Source organism: Cottoperca gobio, chromosome 6 (assembly GCF_900634415.1).
Source record: "Cottoperca gobio chromosome 6, fCotGob3.1, whole genome shotgun sequence".
NCBI lineage: Eukaryota > Metazoa > Chordata > Actinopteri > Perciformes > Bovichtidae > Cottoperca > Cottoperca gobio.
In genome coordinates, this window is record NC_041360.1 from 22,916,012 (window position 1) to 22,938,981 (window position 22,970).

General features: G+C 44.2%; 1 protein-coding gene across 5 annotated transcripts; it reads left to right on the forward strand.

The window, feature by feature from the left end:
• Nucleotides 1-1,329: 1,329 nt before the first annotated feature.
• Nucleotides 1,330-18,692, forward strand: sin3aa (SIN3 transcription regulator family member Aa). 5 transcript variants are annotated; one of them, XM_029434583.1, is made up of 22 exons: nucleotides 4,844-4,983; nucleotides 6,101-6,317; nucleotides 6,590-6,787; nucleotides 7,122-7,228; nucleotides 8,214-8,508; nucleotides 8,619-8,867; nucleotides 10,078-10,230; nucleotides 10,360-10,515; nucleotides 10,614-10,709; nucleotides 10,878-10,996; nucleotides 11,094-11,304; nucleotides 11,462-11,578; nucleotides 11,673-11,911; nucleotides 12,366-12,549; nucleotides 13,134-13,719; nucleotides 13,808-13,977; nucleotides 14,107-14,280; nucleotides 14,672-14,764; nucleotides 15,190-15,284; nucleotides 15,373-15,394; nucleotides 15,591-15,783; nucleotides 17,163-17,297. In XM_029434583.1, exons 1-21 carry the CDS (start codon nucleotides 4,979-4,981, stop codon nucleotides 15,732-15,734), a joined length of 3,630 nt encoding a protein of 1,209 aa, XP_029290443.1. In that variant the 5' UTR covers nucleotides 4,844-4,978; the 3' UTR covers nucleotides 15,735-15,783; nucleotides 17,163-17,297. The 5 variants fall into 5 exon arrangements, with proteins under 5 accessions (XP_029290442.1, XP_029290441.1, XP_029290443.1 ...); XM_029434582.1 differs by lacking the exons at nucleotides 4,844-4,983; nucleotides 15,373-15,394 and adding an exon at nucleotides 1,330-1,384 and having other exon boundaries at nucleotides 17,163-17,387; XM_029434581.1 differs by lacking the exons at nucleotides 4,844-4,983; nucleotides 15,373-15,394 and adding an exon at nucleotides 3,759-4,000 and having other exon boundaries at nucleotides 17,163-17,387.
• Nucleotides 18,693-22,970: the final 4,278 nt, after the last annotated feature.

Genomic DNA, 22,970 nt, shown 5'->3' on the forward strand with positions numbered 1-22,970 from the left:
CTCTCTCTATATTGCAGCAGTAAAGCTGACAGAGCAAGATTCAGTGTATGCATAAACCTTCCACCTTATATTGATCTCATTTGTTCTGAAGCTGACTAAATGTTTTTTTGGCTACAAGACACATTTTCTCATATTGCTAAACATCTTGTTTGCTTTTGTCTTAATGGAGAACCTCTTAAGGATCACTGTGACAGTTTTTGATTTTGATTTATTGTGAAAAAGACACAAGTTACTCCATCACAGGCCCTAAATCCTGCACCGTATATGTGCGCAGACTAAACAAAATGTTTAATTTAAGACCTAATCATCGTCTTTACAGCATAAAACAAAGGTGTAGAAAGACTTGTGTGTTTGTGTGGCCACTGCTGAGTCTTTTGACAGAAAACAAAGTTTGAAAGTCTTTGAAACTAAACATTTGAACTACGTGAGACTTGATTTAGTCGTTTTTAACTTAACTTAAAAAGAAAAGCCTTGTTAATATCTTGAGAATTTGTTAAAAATAAGTTAAACAGGAGAGTTGAAGGATCAGTCAGCCTCCCGAACATGAATGAAGCTGATTCATCAAGTGTGACATTAAAGTCCTGAAGCTGAATTTACTGACCTTCTCAAAATAGTCTCATCTGTTTATCTTCCATAAATAAATTAATTAAAATGATATATTTTGGCCTTGGAAATGTGATTTAAAGGAACGCTTACAGCTTAACCTTTCAGTTAAGTTACTCTGATTGTTATATTGCAAGTGAACCGAACTTTTCGTACCATTTTGAGTAGTAAACCATCTTAAATGAAAATTGTCTGGGACAATTACTGCACTAGTTAAATTGCTGAGGTTTAAATTATAACAATAGCATCATATTTTATTTGTTGAGCTCCTGTTTTGTGTGTAAAATCCAAAACTGCCATCAGAAGTAAGAAGACAAACGGTTAGAGAGTATAAGAGAGAATTATATAACGCTCTCTTCCATAATAAATATGAATAAATAATAAATATCCTACATTTATACAAATCTGAATCTGCCAAATACTAAGCAGGCTCTCCAGCTGTCAAACAAATGTAGTGGAGGAAGAAGAAGCCTGCAGTGGAGTAACATATCCAAACCTAAATATAGCAGGCGCACAAGTCCTAAAGTATGACAACATAAGTTAAGTAGATGTACTTCATTACTTCCCACCATTGTTCCCAGTCAGGTTGTTGCACTGTGCAGACTGGGCTGAGATGATAGTCATGGAGACTCTGGTGTTTCCCTGCTGCTCTCTCGGATTTAGCGGGTGATATTCAAAATAAAATGACGTGTATTGTAGTGTGCGCCAATGCCAACGGAGGGGGGCGTCTCCAACTATTTTGTTACAAACACGAATCCGGAGTAAGGAGTCTTTTTCCTGGGTATGTAACAGCTGGTTAAACTAAATAATATTAACAGTATTGCTGCTATAACAAGTGAACGGTGTTTATTTCGAAGCGGAAAGTGTTTTTGGGGGGGTCAGTCGCGCCTTTTGTGTCTGTAAATGAATCCAAGGGGGGCTTTTCATGGTCGTAAACGACAACACATTAGCCAGGAAACATAACGCGAAAGATGGCAAAATCTGCAGGACGTCATTTTGTCGGCTGGTAAACAATCTCCCCCTGGGCTGGGGGGGTATTGTGAGGCATCAAGCTGTCTGGAAGTCGAAACATTGAGTCTGCAGCGTTGTGTGAGCATGTAACGCTAATGGATCTGTAGGGGGGGGGAGGGAGTTGTTGTGGTGAGGCAGGTTAGACATTTTACTCCCGACTATTGAAGTAAACAAAGAATATGATTTGTTTAGCGCGGTCGCCCTCTCTCTCTCTCTGTCTCTCGCCCTCTCTCTCTCTCTCTCTCTCTGCAGGAAAATGGGGCTGCGTGTTATTTGGGAGCGCGCAGAATGGCGTGGCTCCGCCGTGCCGATGTTTCCACACGGGCAGCGACGCAGTAGTTCCCGTATCGTTTGACTTTGGCATTGTTTAGTAAAGGGCAACTGGATCAGCTCTTGTCACATAGAAAAGATGCAGTGTTAGCCGTCTTTTTAGGCCCTACTTCACCGCGCGTGCCCACCAGCGTTCATGCAAAGCCTCCAATTACCACATGATGCATTTTAGTGCCTTTTGTTTGCAGAGTGCAGTTTGTAAATACGCACGTCGGCCGACGCTGAGTGCAGACAGGGGGCTGGCGGATCCTTCGAACCGTGTGCACCGTGTTGTTCAGTGTTGTGGGGGGTTTCTACAGCCCGCAGTGCGTTGTCTTGCATGCTTTTGCGTAACACTTGGGGATAAAAATGCTTATTAAGCTGCCGAAAAATACTCATATTGTGCATTAAAACCAGTTTTTTTCAAAAGCTGTTTTCGGTCTGGAGCATTTATATTTGCAACCAGGCTAGCATTTTTGTGGGGAAAGCCAGTCGGGATAGTGGAGTGTGTTTGTGTGTGTGTGTGTGTGTGTGGTGCAGCCTCCGGTCGCTGCTGGAGCCTGTGCCTGCTGGGCTGGAATGAGGAATCCCGGGCTGGTGTTGCAGCTCCGCCTGTCGTGGGCGATGGTTTATATTGGAAGTTCCACCTTTTTGGGATTTGTAATGACTGTTGCATGCTATGATTGGCTGAGGCGTCCACATAGAGGAGGGATCCAAGTGCAAAAGCAGACTCCCTCCTACAAAGTCACGTGTTACCAAACTCCAGGAAGTAACTAGCTGTGTAGATCTTAATACATCAGATGGACAGATCGGACTATCAAACTCTAAATATATCCAAAATCATAGTGACTGGTAATTTGCTATGACCTACATGGTTAGTGCAATTCTAGATTATGTGTATTGGTACAGCACGGTGTTGAATAAATGAATATTGAAAGTAAGGTGGATCTATTTTTATACATACACACACACACACACAGGTATGTAATATACACCAAGCTGGATTACCAAGGGTCACACACGGTTTATGTTGTGTCCCTGTCCTCCTCATGTGTCATGTGTCAAAGTCTAGTTTTGAGACATTTGTTATTGTTTGTATATAGTATGTTCACATTGTGCATAAAGCTGTTCATCAATTTACCAGGAAACTAAATGTCATACAGTAAACATGGGGCTATCCCAGTATAGGAGTACTACTTGTTTTGTGGAAAGATTAAGCTGCTACGTGCCGTGAATACACACAAATACACATGAACAGAGATAAATAGATATAATGAATGTACGTTAACAGTTTGACTTAAAGTTGCCTAATTGTGTATTGTTGTTAATACATGGAGAGTGAGGGTGTGTGCTTGTGTGTATACTGGGGGAGAAGGCACACCGTAGTTGCCTCATAGGGAAGTCAAAGTGTATTTTTCAAGTCAAGTTTATTAAAACAGACGTTTCATAACACTATTGTTCAAATAATTGCACAATAATAAGTGCAGTTGCAGTTGTGAAGGAGTCTTGTAGGAATTACGATGTGCAGAAACTGTGCAGGATAAAGAATAGTTCCTGAAGTACAAAGACATGTCACTTTTTCAACAGTCAAAAACATTGGACGATGCATTTACATTGTCAGGAGTCACCTAAAATGTTATACTATCCACACACAATATAAGCGGGACTCCTCTCGCCGCTGATATTGTCGCGCTTCAAGTCAAAATGGGCGTGCATGGTTACAGTGCGAGAAAATCCTTGATTGACAGTTCAAACTCACAATCCGGATACACCGCTCCGCCCCCCTGTGGATCCTCTGAACAAACCGACCAATAGCGTCAGCCGGGGGGCGGAGCTACACACGGAAGCCACGCCTCCCGCAAGAGCTAACCGAACGGAGATTGTTTTCCTCTCTCGGGGAGATTTTCACTTTGCAGCTTGAATTGTTTATTTTATAATCACACGTCAATGATAAGTTGCTTTTAGCACATACGTCACTTTTGGTAGCTTCGCCGGGCGGAAGTGTAAGCGTTTAACCCACAAATAACGGATTATCAAGGCATCATTTGCGATCTTCAGCTCGCTATTTGGGAGAGGGGTGAGTTCATTCAGCAAGCTAATACAGCTTTAGCTACATACCGACCGTTAGCAGCCGTTTTAAGTGCACCACACAGGGAATCGACGTTGCTTTGCATGTCACTCACTCGTAACTAGACCCGACATGAGTACTCTAATACATCGATAGCTAATGGTGGCTTCAGATGTTTCAGGAACAGCGAACCAGATCGCTACTGGTTAGCTGCATGTGCTTCTCTGCTAGCCCCGGACGGGCGCTCGGTGTCAGGGCTACTCATGTTGTTTACATTAGCTAGCAGCTAACTGGCAGCTCACAGCCCCTGTCGACCAAACAAGTTATTGGCGTAGTTAATATAAAAAACTGCTTTAGTGTACTTTTAAGTTGGAAAGGCAGCCAGGTGGCTTGCAAGCTAGCTACTTTTGGTGCTTACCTGCTTGAACTGGAGAGTAATGTGCTGCTCTCCTGCGCCACGCTCTAAATGGCGGGCGTGTGGAAAGCGTCGTGCTGTAACTCGAGGTCGGTGCTTGTGTCGCCAGGCCATAAAGGGGATGGTGAAGCGCTGTTGTCGACTGTTAACATGTAGCTAGCAGACAGTATCTGCATGTACCTCTATGTGACTATAACGCTGGTAAACCAAGTAAAGTAGAGCTTTCTTTAAACACTTGCAGCCTCGTGCTCTTTAGTCGTCGGAAGCCTTTTTACGAGTACACTTTGAGTTTTGACAGGAACACTTTTGCTCGACATTCAGGGGGGGGGGGGGGTTGAAATGTAATTTATTCTCTTCCCACGTCGGGGTTTTTTAAGCTTCGTCTTTCTTTCAACGCAGTGAATTGAGACGTTTATGTAGTTTGTTGCTGTCTGGGAGAAGTTGTGAATGGCAGGCGGACTCCCACGTTCTCACAGCAAGCACCTGTTTGTTGCATCGGTGACGTAGCTGCTCTGCATTTCATTGGCTGCGGAGCTGCACGGGCTACATTCAGTGCATTTGAACATGTAGTCATGGAGTGAGTGCCTCACTTCGATCACGGCATTGTAAGGCGAACATGGTCGCTTTGTCACATTTGTGTTAAGCATTATACTTACATTTATACTATATTTTATCACAGTGACTTCCTACCAGGTTTACTTGTACTCCAGAGGGTACCTCTGCAGGGGGAGCTTGAAAAGTCCAGCCTTTGTCCCTCTTAAGTAGTAGTACAAATTGCTAAATAACAATAAAGTTGTTAAATAACATCTGGTTTAAAATCAATTTAAAGGTGCACATTTGGAACCTGGCAGGTTGTGAGGAAGAATGTTTTGTGGTAGTTGGCATAAAGTTTGGGGACCAAACAGTTGGGAAGTTATTCACAGGGGTTTTGGCAAGTTATGTAATTTCAAAGTGTCAAGATTTGATTTAGGCGCAGAACACAAGTCCACAATGAATGAAACTGTTATTTATAACAAGGAGGGTAAATGTAATCATTTACACAAAATAAAACAACATAGACCATTCATAAAAGAGCAAAAGCTGTACATTGTTGCTCTAGGTGCTCTGTCCTCTCGCAATTTTCATAATGTTGCTGCACCATCTGTGCAACAGTCCTTTGCTGACGTAGGTGCCCCGCTCTTCTGTGCGTGACAGGATGGAGCTTCAGGTTTGGGGCTGATCAGCACATCTCTTGTGTATACAAATCTTAAGATTGGTGTTCAAACAAAAGTATAATCCGACATATGAAGTCAGTCGGCAATGACTCTCATAAACTTCCTCTTGTGTCATCGTAACTTTGCTCGAGTTAAACATCCCAAAGTATGACACAAGCTAGAACTGACATGCGGAACTACAAATGAGTAAATCAATCAGTCCCATGTAGTTGACCTCTGTAAACCCGCAGGCCGCTAAAAGCATTGGGTGTTTGATCGGCTACATAGTCATAGACCATGTAATATCTTTCTTCCAAAGCCAAACACCAGAAGTGGCTGGTACTGTGTGTACTCATTAATTCACAGTTGAAGTTTAAAAAAGAAATTGCTTCCATATGCTCCACAACAAAGTATTGAATGAAATCAAGTGGCTGATTCATGATGGGTTCTGATAACTTGCCTGCCGGTATGTAATAGGCTCCATATGCTCTTTATTCGCAGGTCTCTCAGCTCCTACGAGTATGAGTTCATAATGAAGCGGCGACTGGAGGATCAGGAAACGGTTTTTGCGTCCCAGCAGCGGCGCCTCGCTGGCAACGCGGAGGCTTTCCAGCATCGGGTCCTGGCCCCTGCTCCAGCCCCAGCTGTGTATGAGGCCGTATCTGACAGCATGCAGCCCACAGCAGGCGTCCAATACTCCGTCCCCCAGGGATACCAGGTATACTCTGATGGTCCGCCACGGATTTGTTTTACGCTTACTGACTTTTATTTAGATTTACAACTAGGTCAAACCCAGCCGTCGCTCATAACTCAGTTTGTGGCGCCTGTCAAAGACGGAAGCTGTTGGTCTTATTTGTATGAAGATAAATTGCTCTACATACGTGTACGTGGTGATTTTAAATGATTCCTTTTTTCTAACAATGTCACAGCGTCACTATCCATCAAATATCTTCCCAGATATGCTAAACTATCTACCAGTCATTGCCACAGGTATCTCTGCTTTCCCAGGTCCCCACCGTGGCACATAACAGCGGCGGGCACAGTCACACTCCGAGCCCAGCTGTCCATGGCGGGTCCCACCACCACGGCCCAGCAGTCCAGTCCCATGGGCCCTCAGTGATGTCCGGGCACAGCCATACAGCCGCTCCCCAAACCTCTGCACAGGGCCAGCAGTTCCAGAGGCTCAAGGTTAGTCAGCCCGTTGTAGTTTGACAGATTCTCACACTTGTCACGTCCCGTGCAAACGTCGAGGAGTTCTCCTGCCAACGAAGCTGTGGGACATTATTGGATGTTTTAGGGGAACGCGTGTGTTCCTATCCCGTTAAATGTTTGTTGGATGTAGTTTAAACACACGTTCTGGTTTGTTAAATGGCTGCTTCACATTTAACACAAGAAGTTAATGAACATTTTAAGACCGGGGTTAATTTGTTGTACTTTTACTTTATGACGGTTTGTTTGGTGTTTTAATATCAGATTCAGGACACGAAGAACACATTGACCTTCCCTCTTGTCTGTCCCTCAGGTGGAAGATGCTTTGTCTTACTTGGATCAAGTGAAACTGCAGTTTGGTAACCAGCCTCAGGTGTACAACGACTTTCTGGACATCATGAAAGAGTTCAAGTCTCAGAGGTGAGGCCACTAGAATACATTTAATGAGTTGTTACTGCTTCAGTCCGACCTTGAGCAGCAGTGTCATGGTTACTAATTTGCACAATTCCGTACTAATAATAATAATAATAATAATAATAATAATAACTGGCTTGTCTGTAACTTACAGAAGCCAAAGGATAAGGCCACAAATCTCATGCAGGTTTGTTTCTTTTGCAAAAGCAGTATTTATTTTTATTTATTTTTAACCAAAACAGTTCCACATGTCTTTTGCCTCCACAAAGATAATTAAGTATATTGTCACTGACCTCATTCGCTGAGAACAGCCAGCCTGTTGTCCCAGATGGTAGTTAAAGTTGGCATTTGTTCAGAACAATGTAAATCTCAAAGGGTACGAGCGGCTCCTGGTTTGTCTCGCAGCAGGTACAGCAAGATGACAGTCGATGCAAGGCAGATCAGGAAAGTCTATTATGATGACTAAACGTAAGACTATGAAGCTACTTTACATTGAAGCATTACTCCAGGTACTAACAGGTCACCAACTACAGTTTGTAATAATGCTGATAGCATTACATTGCTATCTTGTGAATGCATTCATGCCGTGCACTGTTTTGCTGAGAGCGCATGAGAACTAGAAGCTGTGCATGGACTTGTGCCAGTTTGAGGATTTACTTTTTAGTCTTCTCTAAAGTTGTGTAGTCGAACATCTGAATCAATAACACACAAACACTTGCACTTTTCTGTTTGCATCAATGTTCACATGCAGAGGCTGCAAACATGGTCCCACTGTAATTACCTTTTAAATAACTTAAACCCTGTTTCTTTGATCTTTGTAGTCGTGTTATCTTCACGAGCAAACTTGCATTTGTTGAGTCAGCGTTCTTAGTGTTTATGTAACTATTGTTGTTGCCGTATTTAAAGGGCTCAAATTACAGAAGTTATTGACCGTGTGACTTCCACGGAGGATTAATATAAAATGAACTGTCTTGTTGTTTCTGTTTTCCAGTATTGACACCCCGGGGGTCATCAGCAGAGTGTCACAGCTCTTCAAAGGTCACCCTGACCTCATCATGGGCTTCAACACCTTCCTGCCGCCTGGCTACAAGATCGAGGTCCAGAACAACGACCTGGTCAACGTGACCACGCCTGGTCAGATCCACCACATCACCCCGCATGGCATTTCAGTCCAGAACATCCCAATAACAGGAGCAGCGACCCTACATCCGCCCCAGCTCCCGTCGGCTGCAACCACCACCGCTCCGCCCCTTCTGGTGCAGCCCAGCCCTGCCAAGATGAGCAAGGTGAGTGATCCAGAGTGCAAACTGATGAGTTGTACAAACAATACAAAAACAAATTCATATACATTGTTGTTCCCATCTCCTATAACTTTTACTGTTGTGGCCTTTCTCAGCCTCTTCAGCCCCAGGCGTTGACACCGAGCAGTCAGAGCAATCCGTCCATCCCTGCGTACCCCTCTCCTCGCTCCCCGCCCATGCTGCTCCACCCGCCGCTCAGCGGAACCCCCACTGGGCCACCCATGCAGAACAACCAGCCTGTGGAGTTCAACCACGCCATCAACTACGTCAACAAGATCAAGAACCGCTTCCAGGGCCAGCCCGACATCTACAAAGCCTTCCTGGAGATCCTCCACACGTACCAGGTCAGTGAAGCCGCATCACGCTGTGGAATAAAGTTACAAAAGCAACAATAAAATCAGTCACTCGGCATGAAGGAAACATGAAAAGACGAACAATCGACTAAGAACAAAACAAAAGAGATGAATTCGGGCCTTGAACTGAACTTTCTAATCCAAAAGCACACGTACGAGATCATTGTGTTTATGTGTATTAACGTCATACGGCAACTTTCTGTGTGACTTATTTTGCTCCTCGTGTTTGTAATGAAACTGTTTTCGCTCGTGAAACTTGAAATGTTGCTGTTTTTAAGTAATGTGACCGTTTCCAGAGTGAACCAGCTCATCAGCTCCGTCTGGTCCTGCAGGAGCAGCGACACGACAGCAAGTTCTCATCTCACAAGTGTCAACTTGTTTTTAGTTTTTGTCCCACCGGAGTTTGCAGCCCTAAAATAAAGAAACCTGGAAGTGCATTTTAAAATTAGAGGGAAGGACTCTGTAATGTCTCGTATAACTCCAGATCTAGACTCGACTCTACTATATATATATATATATATATATATATATATATATATATATATATATATATATATTATAGATATATATATATAGATATATATATATATATATATATATATATATATATATATATATATAGATATATATATAATATATATATATATATAATATATAATATATATATATATAGATAATAAATATATATAATATAATATATATATATAGATATATATATATATAAATATATATTATATATATAATAGAGATAAGAGAGAGAGATAGAGAGAGAGATAGGAGAGCGAGAGAGAGAGGGGGGGATAGGAAGAGAGAGAGAGAGAGAGAGAGTAGAGAGAGAGAGAGAGAGAGAGAGAGAGAGATGAGAGAGCCTTTCATACAACAATAGATGACACTTTACAACAATAAACTGTTGAAATTAAATTAAATGAACAGCAGGAATAAATTACAACTTTCAGACTGACGCTAGAACAAATCAAAAGCCAGATTAAAAAGAAAGCTATTTAATGTGCTTTTAAAGATATTGACATCATTTTCCATTTTAATGTCCAGATGCATTGTGTTATACAAACTCACTGATGACTTTTAAAAAGAAAAGCGTTGGAGGACCAAAGTGATGCGACGGGAACACGAGAGAAGATCTCTGGAGGAGCGAGGTCGTACAAGGTAACGTCACAGTGAACTTGTGTTTCGTCCTCCACAGAAGGAGCAGCGTAACGCCAAGGAGGCCGGTGGGAACTACACCCCGGCTCTGACGGAGCAGGAGGTGTACGCTCAGGTGGCCCGGCTCTTCAAGAACCAAGAGGACCTGCTCTCAGAGTTTGGGCAATTTCTCCCTGATGCCAACAGTTCAGTGGTGAGCAGAGACCGGTCCCTTCGCTTTACGAGCACTTGCTTCAAGTACGGAGTAAAAGGTGTTCCTCGATGAGAGAGAGCGTCTCGGTCTACCCTCGTCTTAACCCGAGTTGTGCGTTATTCCCCATAGCTGTTAAGTAAGACCACGGCGGAGAAGGCAGAGTCCGTGCGGAACGACCACGGCGGCACCGCCAAGAAGCTGCTGCTCAACAACAAACAGAGGCCCAATCAGAACGGCTGCCAGATCCGCCGTCATCCGGCTCCGGGGTCCGCACCTCCTGTCAAGGTACGCGCATGCATCGTCACAAACACGCCGGGCCTTCGTATTTCCCGTCTGTTCTTCTAACGACTGTCCCCGATGTCTTCTGTCTTTGCTCCTCAAAGCTCCAGAAGAAGCCCAAGTTACTGAGTTTGAAAGATTCCTCGGTGGCAGAGGCCAGCAAGCACGGAGCCGGAACAGAATCTCTGTTCTTTGAGAAGGTGAGCTTTCTATGTTCACGTGACAAGCAAACGGTCGTTAAGTGAGAGGAGACGAACACATGAAGGAAGAAGGCGACTCTCTAAGTCAAGCTGAGAGCAGTCTGTAAAAGCTTCCAGTGTGACTAACGACCCGGCTCACACTGGTCTCATGTTTGTTTCTCACTTCAGGTACGTAAAGCTTTGCGAAGTGCAGAGGCCTACGACAACTTCCTGCGGTGCCTGGTCATCTTTAACCAGGAGGTGATCTCCAGGGCGGAGCTAGTGCAGATGGTGCTTCCCTTTTTAGGGTGAGGACTCCGTTCACCTGGACGATAAGAGAAAATGTTTCCGCAGTGCTCTGTGTGTGTGTCTCTTATGCTTCTTCACTTAATTGTGTTGTAACAGGAAATTTCCTGAGCTGTTCAACTGGTTTAAAAACTTCTTGGGATATCGGGAAATGTCCCACATCGAAGCGTACCCGAAGGAACGGGCCACCGAAGGCATCGCCATGGAGATTGATTATGCTTCCTGCAAGCGGCTCGGCTCCAGTTACAGAGCGCTGCCCAAAAGCTACCAGCAGCCCAAATGCACCGGCAGAACCCCGCTGTGTAAAGAGGTGAGAGTTCAGGGTTCAGAGGGGGAAATGTCCAGAACGTTCGTCATCATAAGTTGTCTTCTCTGGATCCATTATACAAACCCAAACGTGTACAGATTAGATGTGTGGAAAAGACCTTGTAGAAGATGACACGGTGTTTGTTTCCCGCCGTGTCCAGGTCTTAAACGACACCTGGGTCTCCTTCCCCTCCTGGTCTGAGGACTCCACGTTTGTGAGCTCCAAGAAGACTCAGTACGAGGAGAACATCTACAGGTGTGAGGACGAACGCTTCGAGGTGAGCGGGAGCGTTAAAGATGTGCAACTTGTCTGTTCATAGAGAGAAGTTTTATTTATTATATATTAAAACCGCTGTGTTTTCCCACCTGCAGTTGGACGTCGTACTGGAGACCAACCTGGCGACCATCAGAGTCCTGGAGGCCGTGCAGCGGAAGTTGTCCCGCATGTCAGCGGAGGAGCAGGCCAAGTTCCGCTTGGACAACACGATGGGCGGCTCTTCGGAGGTCGTACACCGCAAGGCCATCCAGAGGATATACGGAGACAAGGCGCCCGACATCCTCGACGGCCTGAAGAAAAACCCTGCCGTGTCCGTCCCCATCGTGTTGAAGAGGTGGGGGTCACCACCTTTTCTTTTTCTTTTTCTTTTTTTTAATTAGCCTATCTGTGTATGTGGAAACAGAATAGTTTTTAGTAAGGTGCACAAATCTTTGTTTACATGGTGCAGTAGGTGTGTGTGTGTGTGTGTGTGTGCAGCAGCTTCTTCTGGGGCCAGACTGAGGTTCTGAACCACAGTTTATAACCCCGTCCACACCGAGGAGGAAAAGACAATATAATGTCAGAGTGGTGGATTTAAAAAAAGGCTCTAAAAGATTTAATGTGAAGCTTTTATCGGCTGCTTTCCCCGACAGCTGCGAGAGGACTTGAAAAGAAGACGAACGGCATTTTAGTGGCTGAACTGCAAAATGTTGCCGCAGCTGTGTTGAGTCTTGTTATGATGCAGAGCACCAAAGGTTGCAGATCTTCAGTTTAAAATGTTAATTCAGAGGTTGTTCTCTTCTAACCAGATTAAAGACCAAGGAGGAAGAGTGGCGGGAAGCCCAGCGAGGCTTCAACAAGATCTGGAGGGAGCAGAACGAGAAGTATTACCTCAAGTCTCTCGACCATCAAGGCATCAACTTCAAACAGAACGACACCAAAGTGCTGCGATCCAAGTCCATGCTGAACGAAATCGAAAGCATTTATGATGAGGTGAGTTCCTTTCTCCTGGAGCTCAGCACCAGCACTAGAACTCAATATGGAAGACAACCTGCATATGGCAATTGTTTGCATTTTGTTGCATCATGTTTTTTATTTATTCTCTTTATTTGGATAGACGAGCAAAGGTCAGTCAGTCAGACATTTTCTAGCCTTTTACATTTTTCTTTTTAAATATAAAAGACCAAACAAAATCACGTAATAAAAAAATAAATAATAATAACTAGACAAATAAACAAAATAAATATTTATTTTAGAATACTGTACACGTATACATCTCATGTAAATCACATTTAGCCTTTAATATACAGTATATGTATATACACCATATACCCACTTACACATGCTCACAAACATACCGACACTTCTGCCTACCTTAATCGGCCATTAAAAAATAAATAATAATAAATCATTTTTAAAAAGCCTAATTGAAAGATCTCTATTCTGTCAATATGTTTTTCTTTGAATGTTTTTATGTCATAAACCTCTCAAATACAAATAAACGGGAGTGAAGCATCACGCAAAATCATATATTCTTTGATCCAAAATGCTGACATTGAATTGTTTTTGCTCTGCAGCGCCAGGAGCAGGCGTCTGAGGAGAACGTCACTCCTCCCATCGGTCCCCAGCTGACGCTGGCGTACGAGGACAGCCAGATCCTGGAGGATGCAGCGGCGCTCATCATCCACCACGTCAAGCGGCAGAGCAGCATTCAGAAGGAGGACAAATACAAGATCAAACAGATCATCTACCACTTCATCCCCGACATGCTGTTCTCTCAGCGGGGCGAGCTCTCCGAGGTAGAAGAGGAGGAGGACGACGAGGAGGAAGAGGAGATGGATCGGGAAGAAGGCGCCTCCAAAAAGCACAACGGTGTCCCCGGCAGCCGGAGCCCCTCCAAGTCCAAGCTGCTGTTCAGCAACACGGCGGCGCAGAAGCTGCGCGGCTCTGACGATGCCTACAACCTTTTCTACGTCAACAACAACTGGTACATCTTCCTGCGGCTGCACCAGACGCTGTGCTCGCGCCTGCTGAGGCTCTACGGGCAGGCGGAGCGACAGATCGAAGACGAGGGACGAGAACGAGACTGGGAGAGGGAAGTCCTGGGACTGAAGAAGGGGAAGAACGACAATCCAGCCACCCAGCTGAGGCTGAAGGAGCCAAGTGAGTAACAGCAGACTCGCAGGTTTAATGTTCCCAACTGGAAATGCAAAACAAACGCAACACAGTGTGGTTTCTTCTTCTTCTCTAGTGGACATCGAGGTGGAAGATTACTACTCAGCCTTCTTGGAGATGGTGAGGAATTTGCTGGATGGAAATATGGAGGCTTCTCAGTACGAGGACTCGCTGAGGGAAATGTTCACCATTCACGCTTACATCGCCTTCACAATGGACAAGCTCATCCAAAGCATCGTCCGGCAGGTAAGCTTCTTCTCTCACTTCCTGTCTTCGTGTGCCGTTTGTCACTTTAAGCCTGCGGGACGCCAAAGACGGTCAATTCTGACCTTTTTTGTTTTCCACTTTTTAAAACAATTCCTTCTCTGCATCCAGCTGCAGCACATCGTGAGTGATGAGATCTGTGTCCAAGTGACGGACCTCTACCTCTCAGAGAGCGCTAGCGGCGCCAGCGGAGGAACCATGTCCACCCAGTCATCAAGGAGCTCCGCGGAGGTCATGTATCAGAGGAAAGCCGAGCAGGTCATGTCTGATGAGAACTGCTTCAAGGTGAATGCACAGGATTCCTACTGTCATTCTAAAACTGGGGAAATGATCCTCTGGGAGATGAAACGATGTTGAAATGAGTAAAAAGCTCCTCTGTCAGGAGTCCTTTAGCTTCTAAAGTATCTACAATTATGTCAAATAAATGTGCAGATGTGCTTTTTATATTATATGAATGTATTTGTAAGTTCCACCTGCTGATAGAGTAATGTGTAAAAGCAGCTCAAGGCCCCGGTCCACCAACCAGCGACCGTGAAAGCTTAATTTCTAATGTCTACTCACAAACAATCGCACGTGTTCGATGGAGAAGAGAGATCTGATTCTGGATTCCACGCCACGGATGTTGATGGTGCAGCCTCGTACGTTTTCCTTCACACTTGCTTTGTCGCCGTCTCAGGTGATGTTCTCGAGGAGCAGAGGGCAGGTGCAGCTCATGGTGGAGCTGCTCGACACAGACGAGGAGAACTCGGACGAGCCCATGGAGTCTGAGGTGAGAAACTGTTAATCCCGCCTGAAGAGATGTTTGTATGAACCAAAGGGAATCGCTTCTTTATTCTCTGTTAGGGTTTTGAAAGCAGGTAATCCCTGTGATGGCTGGAGAACTGCCAGAATTAGGGGGGCTTGAAACTGTCTTTGTTTGTCTTAAATGTCCACACTGATTATTTCCCAATACGTAATATCGTTGAGTATTATCTTCATGTTCGATGAGGGAACTACATATCCAGTGAATACATGCAAATAAAAGTTGTCATTGTTTTTACATTTTGTCTAGTAAGAAGGTCCACTTTTCCAGCTGGAGTGGAAAAACTAGTAAGGACCTATTGCCAACCTTTTGGTAATACCGGTGTTAGTCGTAGTGTTTGTGAACCTGCGCTGTGCTGTAAACGTGTTTTTTTACTTGTCCTTTGTTTGCAGCGTTGGTCTGATTATGTTGGACGCTACTTAAACCCAGATTCCACCACACCTGAGCTGAGGGAGCACCTCGCTCAGAAGCCCGTTTTTCTTCCCAGGTAAGTTGCCACTTCAGGTCGTTTGTGTTTGTCAAATATGCAATTAATTTTTTGAATTGTGAATGCAGTTTTATTTCTTTTGACTCAGAAAAAATAGGGTGATGTTAATGGTAAGGAATTTTCTTTTACTGCATAACATCAGAGTATTTTAGTAATCTGAACACATCTCCCATGAAAGTCAAATGCAAAAGTCGAACATGAGTCCTTTTTGTGATTACATTAACTCCAATCGATTTTGTTGTGACACTTCCCCGCCGGCTCTCATTAGTCACTCTCATCACGTTTGTCTTTGCGCTTCGTAACAAGGAATCTGAGACGGATCAGGAAGTACCAGAAGGGCCGGGAGCAGCTGGACAAAGAGGCCTGCGAGGGCGGCAAGAAATCCCTGGAAAAGGAGAAAATGGAGTGCATGTTCAAACTCAACTCGTACAAGATGGTGTACGTCTTTAAGTCTGAGGATTACATGTACCGACGCACGGCCCTGCTGCGAGCTCACCAGGTATTCACTGCTTTTTCCTGCTACTGTCACCTGCTGACGCCTCACTGACCTCCACATGACCTACGCAGTGACTCTGCCACGTGGATTTCTCCTTTCCTCCCGTTCTGTGTTTGTGTGCTTTGATGGTGTAGGTTGGTCTTTCTTAAAACTTATTTACCTTTTTTATTTTAAGATTAAGACAGACAGCTTCCTAAAGATTTATGAAACGATAAATTAGCATAACAATGAAGATTTCTGCATTGAGATTTTAATTTTAATTGTGTTGTACAGATCTGATTACTGCAAAGATAAACAAAAGTCTTTTTATATTTTTTTGAAACAAAAAGAAAAATGTAAAAATCCAGTATTTGAATGTTACATTACACAGTGTAGCAGGTTTTCTTCTTCTCCTTCTTCTTCGTCTTCTTCTACTTCTTCTTCTTCTTCTTCTTCTCCTTTTTGTTGTTGTTGTTCTTCTTCTACTTCTTCTTCTCCTTCTTTGTCTTCTTCTTCTTCTTCTTCTTCTTACTTCTTCTTCTTCTACTTCTTCTTCTTCTACTTCTTTTTCTCCTTCTTCTTTCTTCTTCTCCTGGAGGAAGGAGGCGAAGAGGGGGGAGGAGGAGAAGGAGAAGGGGAGGAGAGAGCGAAGGAGGAGGAGGAGGGAAGGAGGAGGAGAAGGGAGGAGGAGGAGAGGTTGGGGAGGAGGAGGGGGGCGGAGAAGGAGGAGCTTCCCTTCTTCTCTTCTCCTTCTATTCTCTTCTCTTTTTTTTTCTTCTCTTCTCCTTTTCTCTCTTCTCTTCTCTTCTTCCCTTCTTCTTCTTCTTCTTCTTCTTCTTCCTCTCTTCTTCTTCTCTTCTTCTTTCTTCTTCTTCTTCTTCTTCTCCTTCTTCTTCTTCTTCTTCTCTTGTTTAAACTGTCAAATTGTGTACTTTTTAAGCAGACAATTACTGATCTCTTTAGTTAAAGTAATAGTTTGACATTAGTACTAAAAGAGTAAAAGTCTGGGCATCCTGAACTATTGTAGTAAAGTTTAAGTCAATGAACGGCTTTAGGTCATCAGATTATATTGAACATTTTAGTCTAGACGTGTTTCTTTCTCTGAAACCCAGTTGTTGTTGTCATTGTTAACTTTAATTTAATTAAATTTCATTTTCAATCTAAATAAAGAGACATTATCTTTTTCCCTGTAATGGATGAAAACAGCCAGAGGGAGAACAAGTTGATATTATATATCTATAGTCAGAGGGTTTAATGACGTCGGCCCCGTCTTGTCTTAGTTACAACAGATTGTTAACACTGGTTCTGTCCATATCCTCTCTCGTCCCTGAAGAATCCTGTCTGCTTCTGTCTTTGTCTAACCTCTGAGTATATTAACAGCATCTCGTTTCCCCCCCCCCCAGTCACACGAGAGGGTGAGCACGCGGCTGCACAAACGCTTCCAGGCCCGGGTGGACGTGTGGGCCAAGGAGCACGTCACCCGCGACATGAACGCCGAGACGAATAAGTGGCTGATGGGCGAAGCGCGCGAAGGTCTTTTACCCTGCACCACCAGCCGCCAGCCTGAGATCCTTCACTACGTGAACATCAACAAGTACCGCGTCAAATACGGCCCCAAGGCGCCGTAGCTAAAGAGGAACGGGAGAGAGACTGGGGGTGTTGGGTCTGAAGTCAAACAGGTCAGGAGTAGAGACGAGGGCTTATTAATGTGTTTTTAAGGCCGACACGGGAGCACGATTAAGCTAGCTGCCGTGTGTGTTGCACCCGGGGCGGCAGGATTACTGATTTTACCAGCGTTTTTAGCTGGGCCCATTTTTTCGCAGGGCCTTTGGTGCCAAAACTTAGGAATCGTCACGATCCGGTCGCCAGTCGTAAGAGCTCTTACCAGCCACTTCTCAAGCGCGCTTACGGGGCTCAGCGGCGTAAACGGCGAGCCTGCGAGAGATAGAGCGGTGCTTTTTGTACTTTATCACAACTGAGCTTCGGTTTAGATTTTCGACTCGAGTAAGAGCTCCATCGAAAAACAATCAGTCATACAGGGAGTTCTTTCACGACGGTGTTATTCTACAGTATCCATGGAAAACAATATGGTGGACAAGTGCACTTATTTAGAAAGAGGAACACGTTTCAAGAATGTTGTTTCCCAGAGCGACGGTTTTGAAAGGGAGCACAACGAAGTCTTGAGAGATCTGGGTCGGACATTCCTGCGTTAAGGCCAAATCACAAGCACGTACTCATCGCTAGACGAGAAGGGAGCGGTACATTTCCTTTTCCCAAACACACGGCAGCATTATTAGAAACTGTGCCTGAGCCCCAAACAGTATTGTCGGGTTAACATCCAATAGCACTGTTGCGTTTATATAAAAAACAATTAAAAAAAAAAAAAAAAGAGAAGCATTAGCCTCACAACACTGTTTGGGCTCAGACTGTAAAACTGTATAGCTTGTGTATGTCAGATACTGACATGTATTCCAGTGTATGTGTTGTGTATATATATTATATATAGTTCTATTAACACAAATGATCCTCGCCGCCCTGGAAGTCAACGTTTTTAAAATGCCCTCCGCCTATACACCAGCTTGTACACACACACACACACACACACACACACACACACACACACACACACTCGCACTCGTCTCATTGTGGGAGGACTGTCGGCACGCCGTTCACGCTGTAAATACACTGTATATAGTCTCAGACTTTTTATGACAGATCTGTGTTGTTGTGCTAGTAATACTTTCCAAGCTTACTGTGGACTTTAGTGGTAAATGGCTAAAGTTAGTATGTATATGAAAAAGACAAATGCAAGACCATTTATTACAGTTTTTACCAAAGGGAGTTGATTATAAAAGTAGCTGTTTCCCCCCCTTTGTGTGTTCCTTTTTACCTCTTTCTTTTCATTTCTGTAGTTTAAAAAAAAAAAAAAAAAACATGTGGAGAAGTAGAAATGTATCCAGGTCTTTCTGTTTTTATATACGAGAAAGAACTTTTTCTTTTTCTTCTGAATGTGACGTTTTGGTTGGTAAACAAAATCACTGCTCCCCTCACGCCCCCCCCCCCCTCATCCTCCCTCATCCTCCCTCCTCCTTTGACAACCGACACCGTCCGTGGTGATGGCGGGACTCATTTAATTTTTCTTCAGACGAGTGGACTCCACAACGGTCTCACCTTGTGACGCCTGCTTCCCTCCCTGGATAGATTTCTGCTGCAAACATCTCCCCCCACACCATATTTTTGATAATGGAAAAAGTCACACGAGCATGTCTTTAGTCCCTTTATTTAGACATTATTTAAAGTAATAATAAAAACGACATTTGTAGCCTACAAACGGTTTGTGGAGTTGTTGAGTGCTTTATTCTTTTCACGCTTACTCGTTGTTGTAATATCCGGTAATCTTCTCTTCTCACACAATAAATATACGCAGATTAATTTTCAGGTCAGAATTAATTGTACCATTTGGAATTATTATTATTATTATTATTATTATTATTATTATTATTATTATTATTATTAATGATTAAAATAATTGCTATATACTGAAAGAAAATATTAAATTAAAAATAATGAATAATAATTGGAGGCCACGTTGTCCCGCCGGGCTTTCAGACCTGTGGTTGTACATATGAAGGTGAAGTATTAAATTGCATTATGGTTTGATCTTACATGTTACTTAGTGAATCTGCAGAAACATTGATTTAATCTGCACATCTGCTCGGCAGGATTAAAAACAAAACCGCATGTTTGAAGTTGCATGAACACTTCCCATCATGATCCCTTCAGACCTGCAGAGGGAGTCCTCACACTGTCCACCAACACGCAGAGCTCGTGCACACGCAGCTCTGTAGCGTGCACGCAGCAGCATCAGCCCTGCAGAGGGAGTCCTCACACTGTCCACCAACACAGAGCTCGTACACACGCAGCTCTGTAGCGTGCACGCAGCAGCATCAGACCTGCAGAGGGAGTCCTCACACTGTCCACCAACACGCAGAGCTCGTGCACACGCAGCTCTGTAGCGTGCACGCAGCAGCATCAGCCCTGCAGAGGGAGTCCTCACACTGTCCACCAACAGGAAGAGCTCGTGCACACGCAGCTCTGTAGCGTGCACGCAGCAGCATCAGACCTGCAGAGGGAGTCCTCACACTGTCCACCAACAGGAAGAGCTCGTGCACACGCAGCTCTGTAGCGTGCACGCAGCAGCATCAGCCCTGCAGAGGGAGTCCTCACACTGTCCACCAACAGGAAGAGCTCGTGCACACGCAGCTCTGTAGCGTGCACGCAGCAGCATCAGACCTGCAGAGGGAGTCCTCACACTGTCCACCAACAGGAAGAGCTCGTGCACACGCAGCTCTGTAGCGTGCACGCAGCAGCATCAGCCCTGCAGAGGGAGTCCTCACACTGTCCACCAACAGGAAGAGCTCGTACACACGCAGCTCTGTAGCGTGCACGCAGCAGCATCAGCCCTGCAGAGGGAGTCCTCACACTGTCCACCAACAGGAAGAGCTCGTACACACGCAGCTCTGTAGCGTGCACGCAGCAGCATCAGCCCTGCAGAGGGAGTCCTCACACTGTCCACCAACACGAAGCGCTCGTGCACACGCAGCTCTGTAGCGTGCACGCAGCAGCATCAGCCCTGCAGAGGGAGTCCTCACACTGTCCACCAACACGCAGAGCTCGTGCACACGCAGCTCTGTAGCGTGCACGCAGCAGCATCAGACCTGCAGCTTATGTTTTGGTTTGTCTGCAGGATTACAGAAAACGCACTGGCTGGAGTTTCATTTCATCATTTCAACAAAACTTATTATATAATTAAGATTTTCTGCTTAGATTTTGAATATCATGCGAACATTTGCAAAGTGTTTACTGTAAAATATCCCCTCAGTGGTTTCACACCCCCCCCAACAATGCAAAACGCTGCAGACTGATGGTCAGTTATTCATAAGTGCAAAAGGCTCTGGATATGAGTTGGTGCAGCTGGAAGGGGTTTAATCTGAGACTGTTGAGAGAGACGGGGCAGCTTCGTGTGAGATTCAGATCTGATTATGGGGGGTGGTGGAGGGGGGGGGCAATCTGCTCTGTCATGCAAAAAGTGAATTTCACTGGGAAACTGGCCAGGCTCCAGTCAGGCCTCTGTGGGTGGTCCCACATACTGTACAGTGAGAGCAGAAGTGAGGCTGAACATCCCCCTAACCCAAACTTCACCTCCCTTCTCATCGGGCCCTGCTCCCCGTACCTGCAGCTTTCAGCCCCAAAGTGGGATTACAGGCCATCGAGATCATGACATTGTCTGATAAAACAAACATCTAAATGATAGTATTGAGTCAGTTCTGTGGTATTTGGCCTTTAAGATTACTAACACTACCATGGAAGCAAAACTGGTTCTCATAAGGATTAGATCTCCACACACTGGCAGTCAGCCAGGGCTTTTGTTGCGTTTCATATAGTTATTAAAAACGATCGTTTTACATGGATATGTTGTGTGTGCCTGGTGGTTATGTGCTTACCATCCACTACAATTGACCAAGAAGTTCTTATTTATTATAGGAGTTATAAAACCACGTTAGATGCAACCAGTTACACGTAATAAATGCTCTTTGTATCATGTATATAGTTCATTAAGAAACTGTTCTAACATATACACATGTGTATGTGACAGGGCATGACATTTTAGGGGTGGCATATTAAAACATATTTTATTCAAGAATAAAAACATGCTGAGATGGCATGATATGTGTTCCTCATATCACTCAATGGTTAGATTCAAGAATGCAATATTTCCCCTGTTTTAAAAATCTTTGATATGTTTTCCGTTCTTCCTGCTTTGCATTGGGTTATGGCTTAAAGCTTTTTGCATACAGTTATTTTCAACACTAGCTGACAAAGGCATCTCAGTGAGGCAGGGAAATGTGAGGTTGAGTTGTTGTCATGTAAGAGAAAGAGGAACAAAACATGGGACTGATCAGCAAGCTGCCCATCTGACCATAAAAGTTTGATTGCATGATTGTTTCTTTGCTTTCAATTTTCAAAATGGTCTGTAAAAAAAGATGCATGCCCTCGTGATGGATTGCATGATTGTTCCTGAGGACGTTCTTCTTTTTTGTATTTATTGAGTAAATGCATATTTAGGATTCACATTTGGGCAAGTCTAGTATGTTCTGTGCAGTTTCAGTATCAAACTCATCACAGTGTTGCTTTCAAAGCTCGTAACCTGAGAGGCAGAGTTACAGCACGATGTCCTGTTGTGTGAGACCGGTGAGCAGTGCTGGGCCAAGATTCAAAAGATTCCTCTGTCCATACGGGCTCAGCACTTGCTTAGCTTAGTTTTTTTTACACCAAGTTTTCAAGGAGAATATCTTGAACATTAAACACCTTAAGCCTAAATGTGTATATGTTGTTAGTTAGGTAGTTGACCACGTGTTTATACCTCTTCATTTAAAAGTCTTCACAGAGTAAACCTGGCCAACCTGCAAGCAGACACGCTGAGAACAAAAAACAGATTGCAGGATATCACATCTTGAAGTTTCGTAGACTTGTAACACACCTTCTGGGATTGTAGTTGTATTAATAAACGTTTGTTTCCCCTCTGCAGAGCACCCCTATGGCCATCTAATCGACACACTGAAAGATGGCAAGGTCAAGTTCTTCAATCCACAGAAATTAAATGATCCAAGATATGGTGAGTTCAGGCCCTCAGAGTAAAAGAAAGGGCACATATTGAAACTCTTTAGGGACCTTTTCCCGCCAGCATTTATTTGACTCCGATCTGCACGATGTAGAAGTAGTACAGCATTGTACAGTAGAAAGCTTTCAGCGTATCGTGCTGTTACTTAATACGGGTTGTGTTTACCACAGGTGTGTCCCAGGATGGCAGTGTAAACATATGTGCATGTGAAAGTAACCATCAGCCTTAAGAACATGTTTTAATTCACCCTTGACAGCCGGCGTAGGTTCAACACTTCACGGCGTTCAGTTCTTAGTACACATCTAATCGACAATGATGTAACAAGGATAGTGAACAATTAATAACAAAATGAGGTTTAATGCCACATTTGTGTTTGTCTGTGTAGACAAGCTGCCTCTGTCCATCCGCGTCTTACTGGAGGCCGCCCTCCGCAACTGTGATGGCTTTTACACGAAAGAGGAAGACGTCCAGAACATCCTGGATTGGCAGCAGCAGCAGAATAAAGCCGAGGTGCCGTTCTCTCCGGCTC

Excerpts from the sequence above, each read along its gene's own strand:
- sin3aa (XM_029434578.1), top strand. Across the intron at positions 10,231-10,359 it reads CTGATGCCAACAGTTCAGTG|CTGTTAAGTAAGACCACGGC; the intron begins GTGAGCAGAGAC and ends TATTCCCCATAG. Across the intron at positions 11,579-11,672 it reads GTGAGGACGAACGCTTCGAG|TTGGACGTCGTACTGGAGAC; the intron begins GTGAGCGGGAGC and ends TCCCACCTGCAG.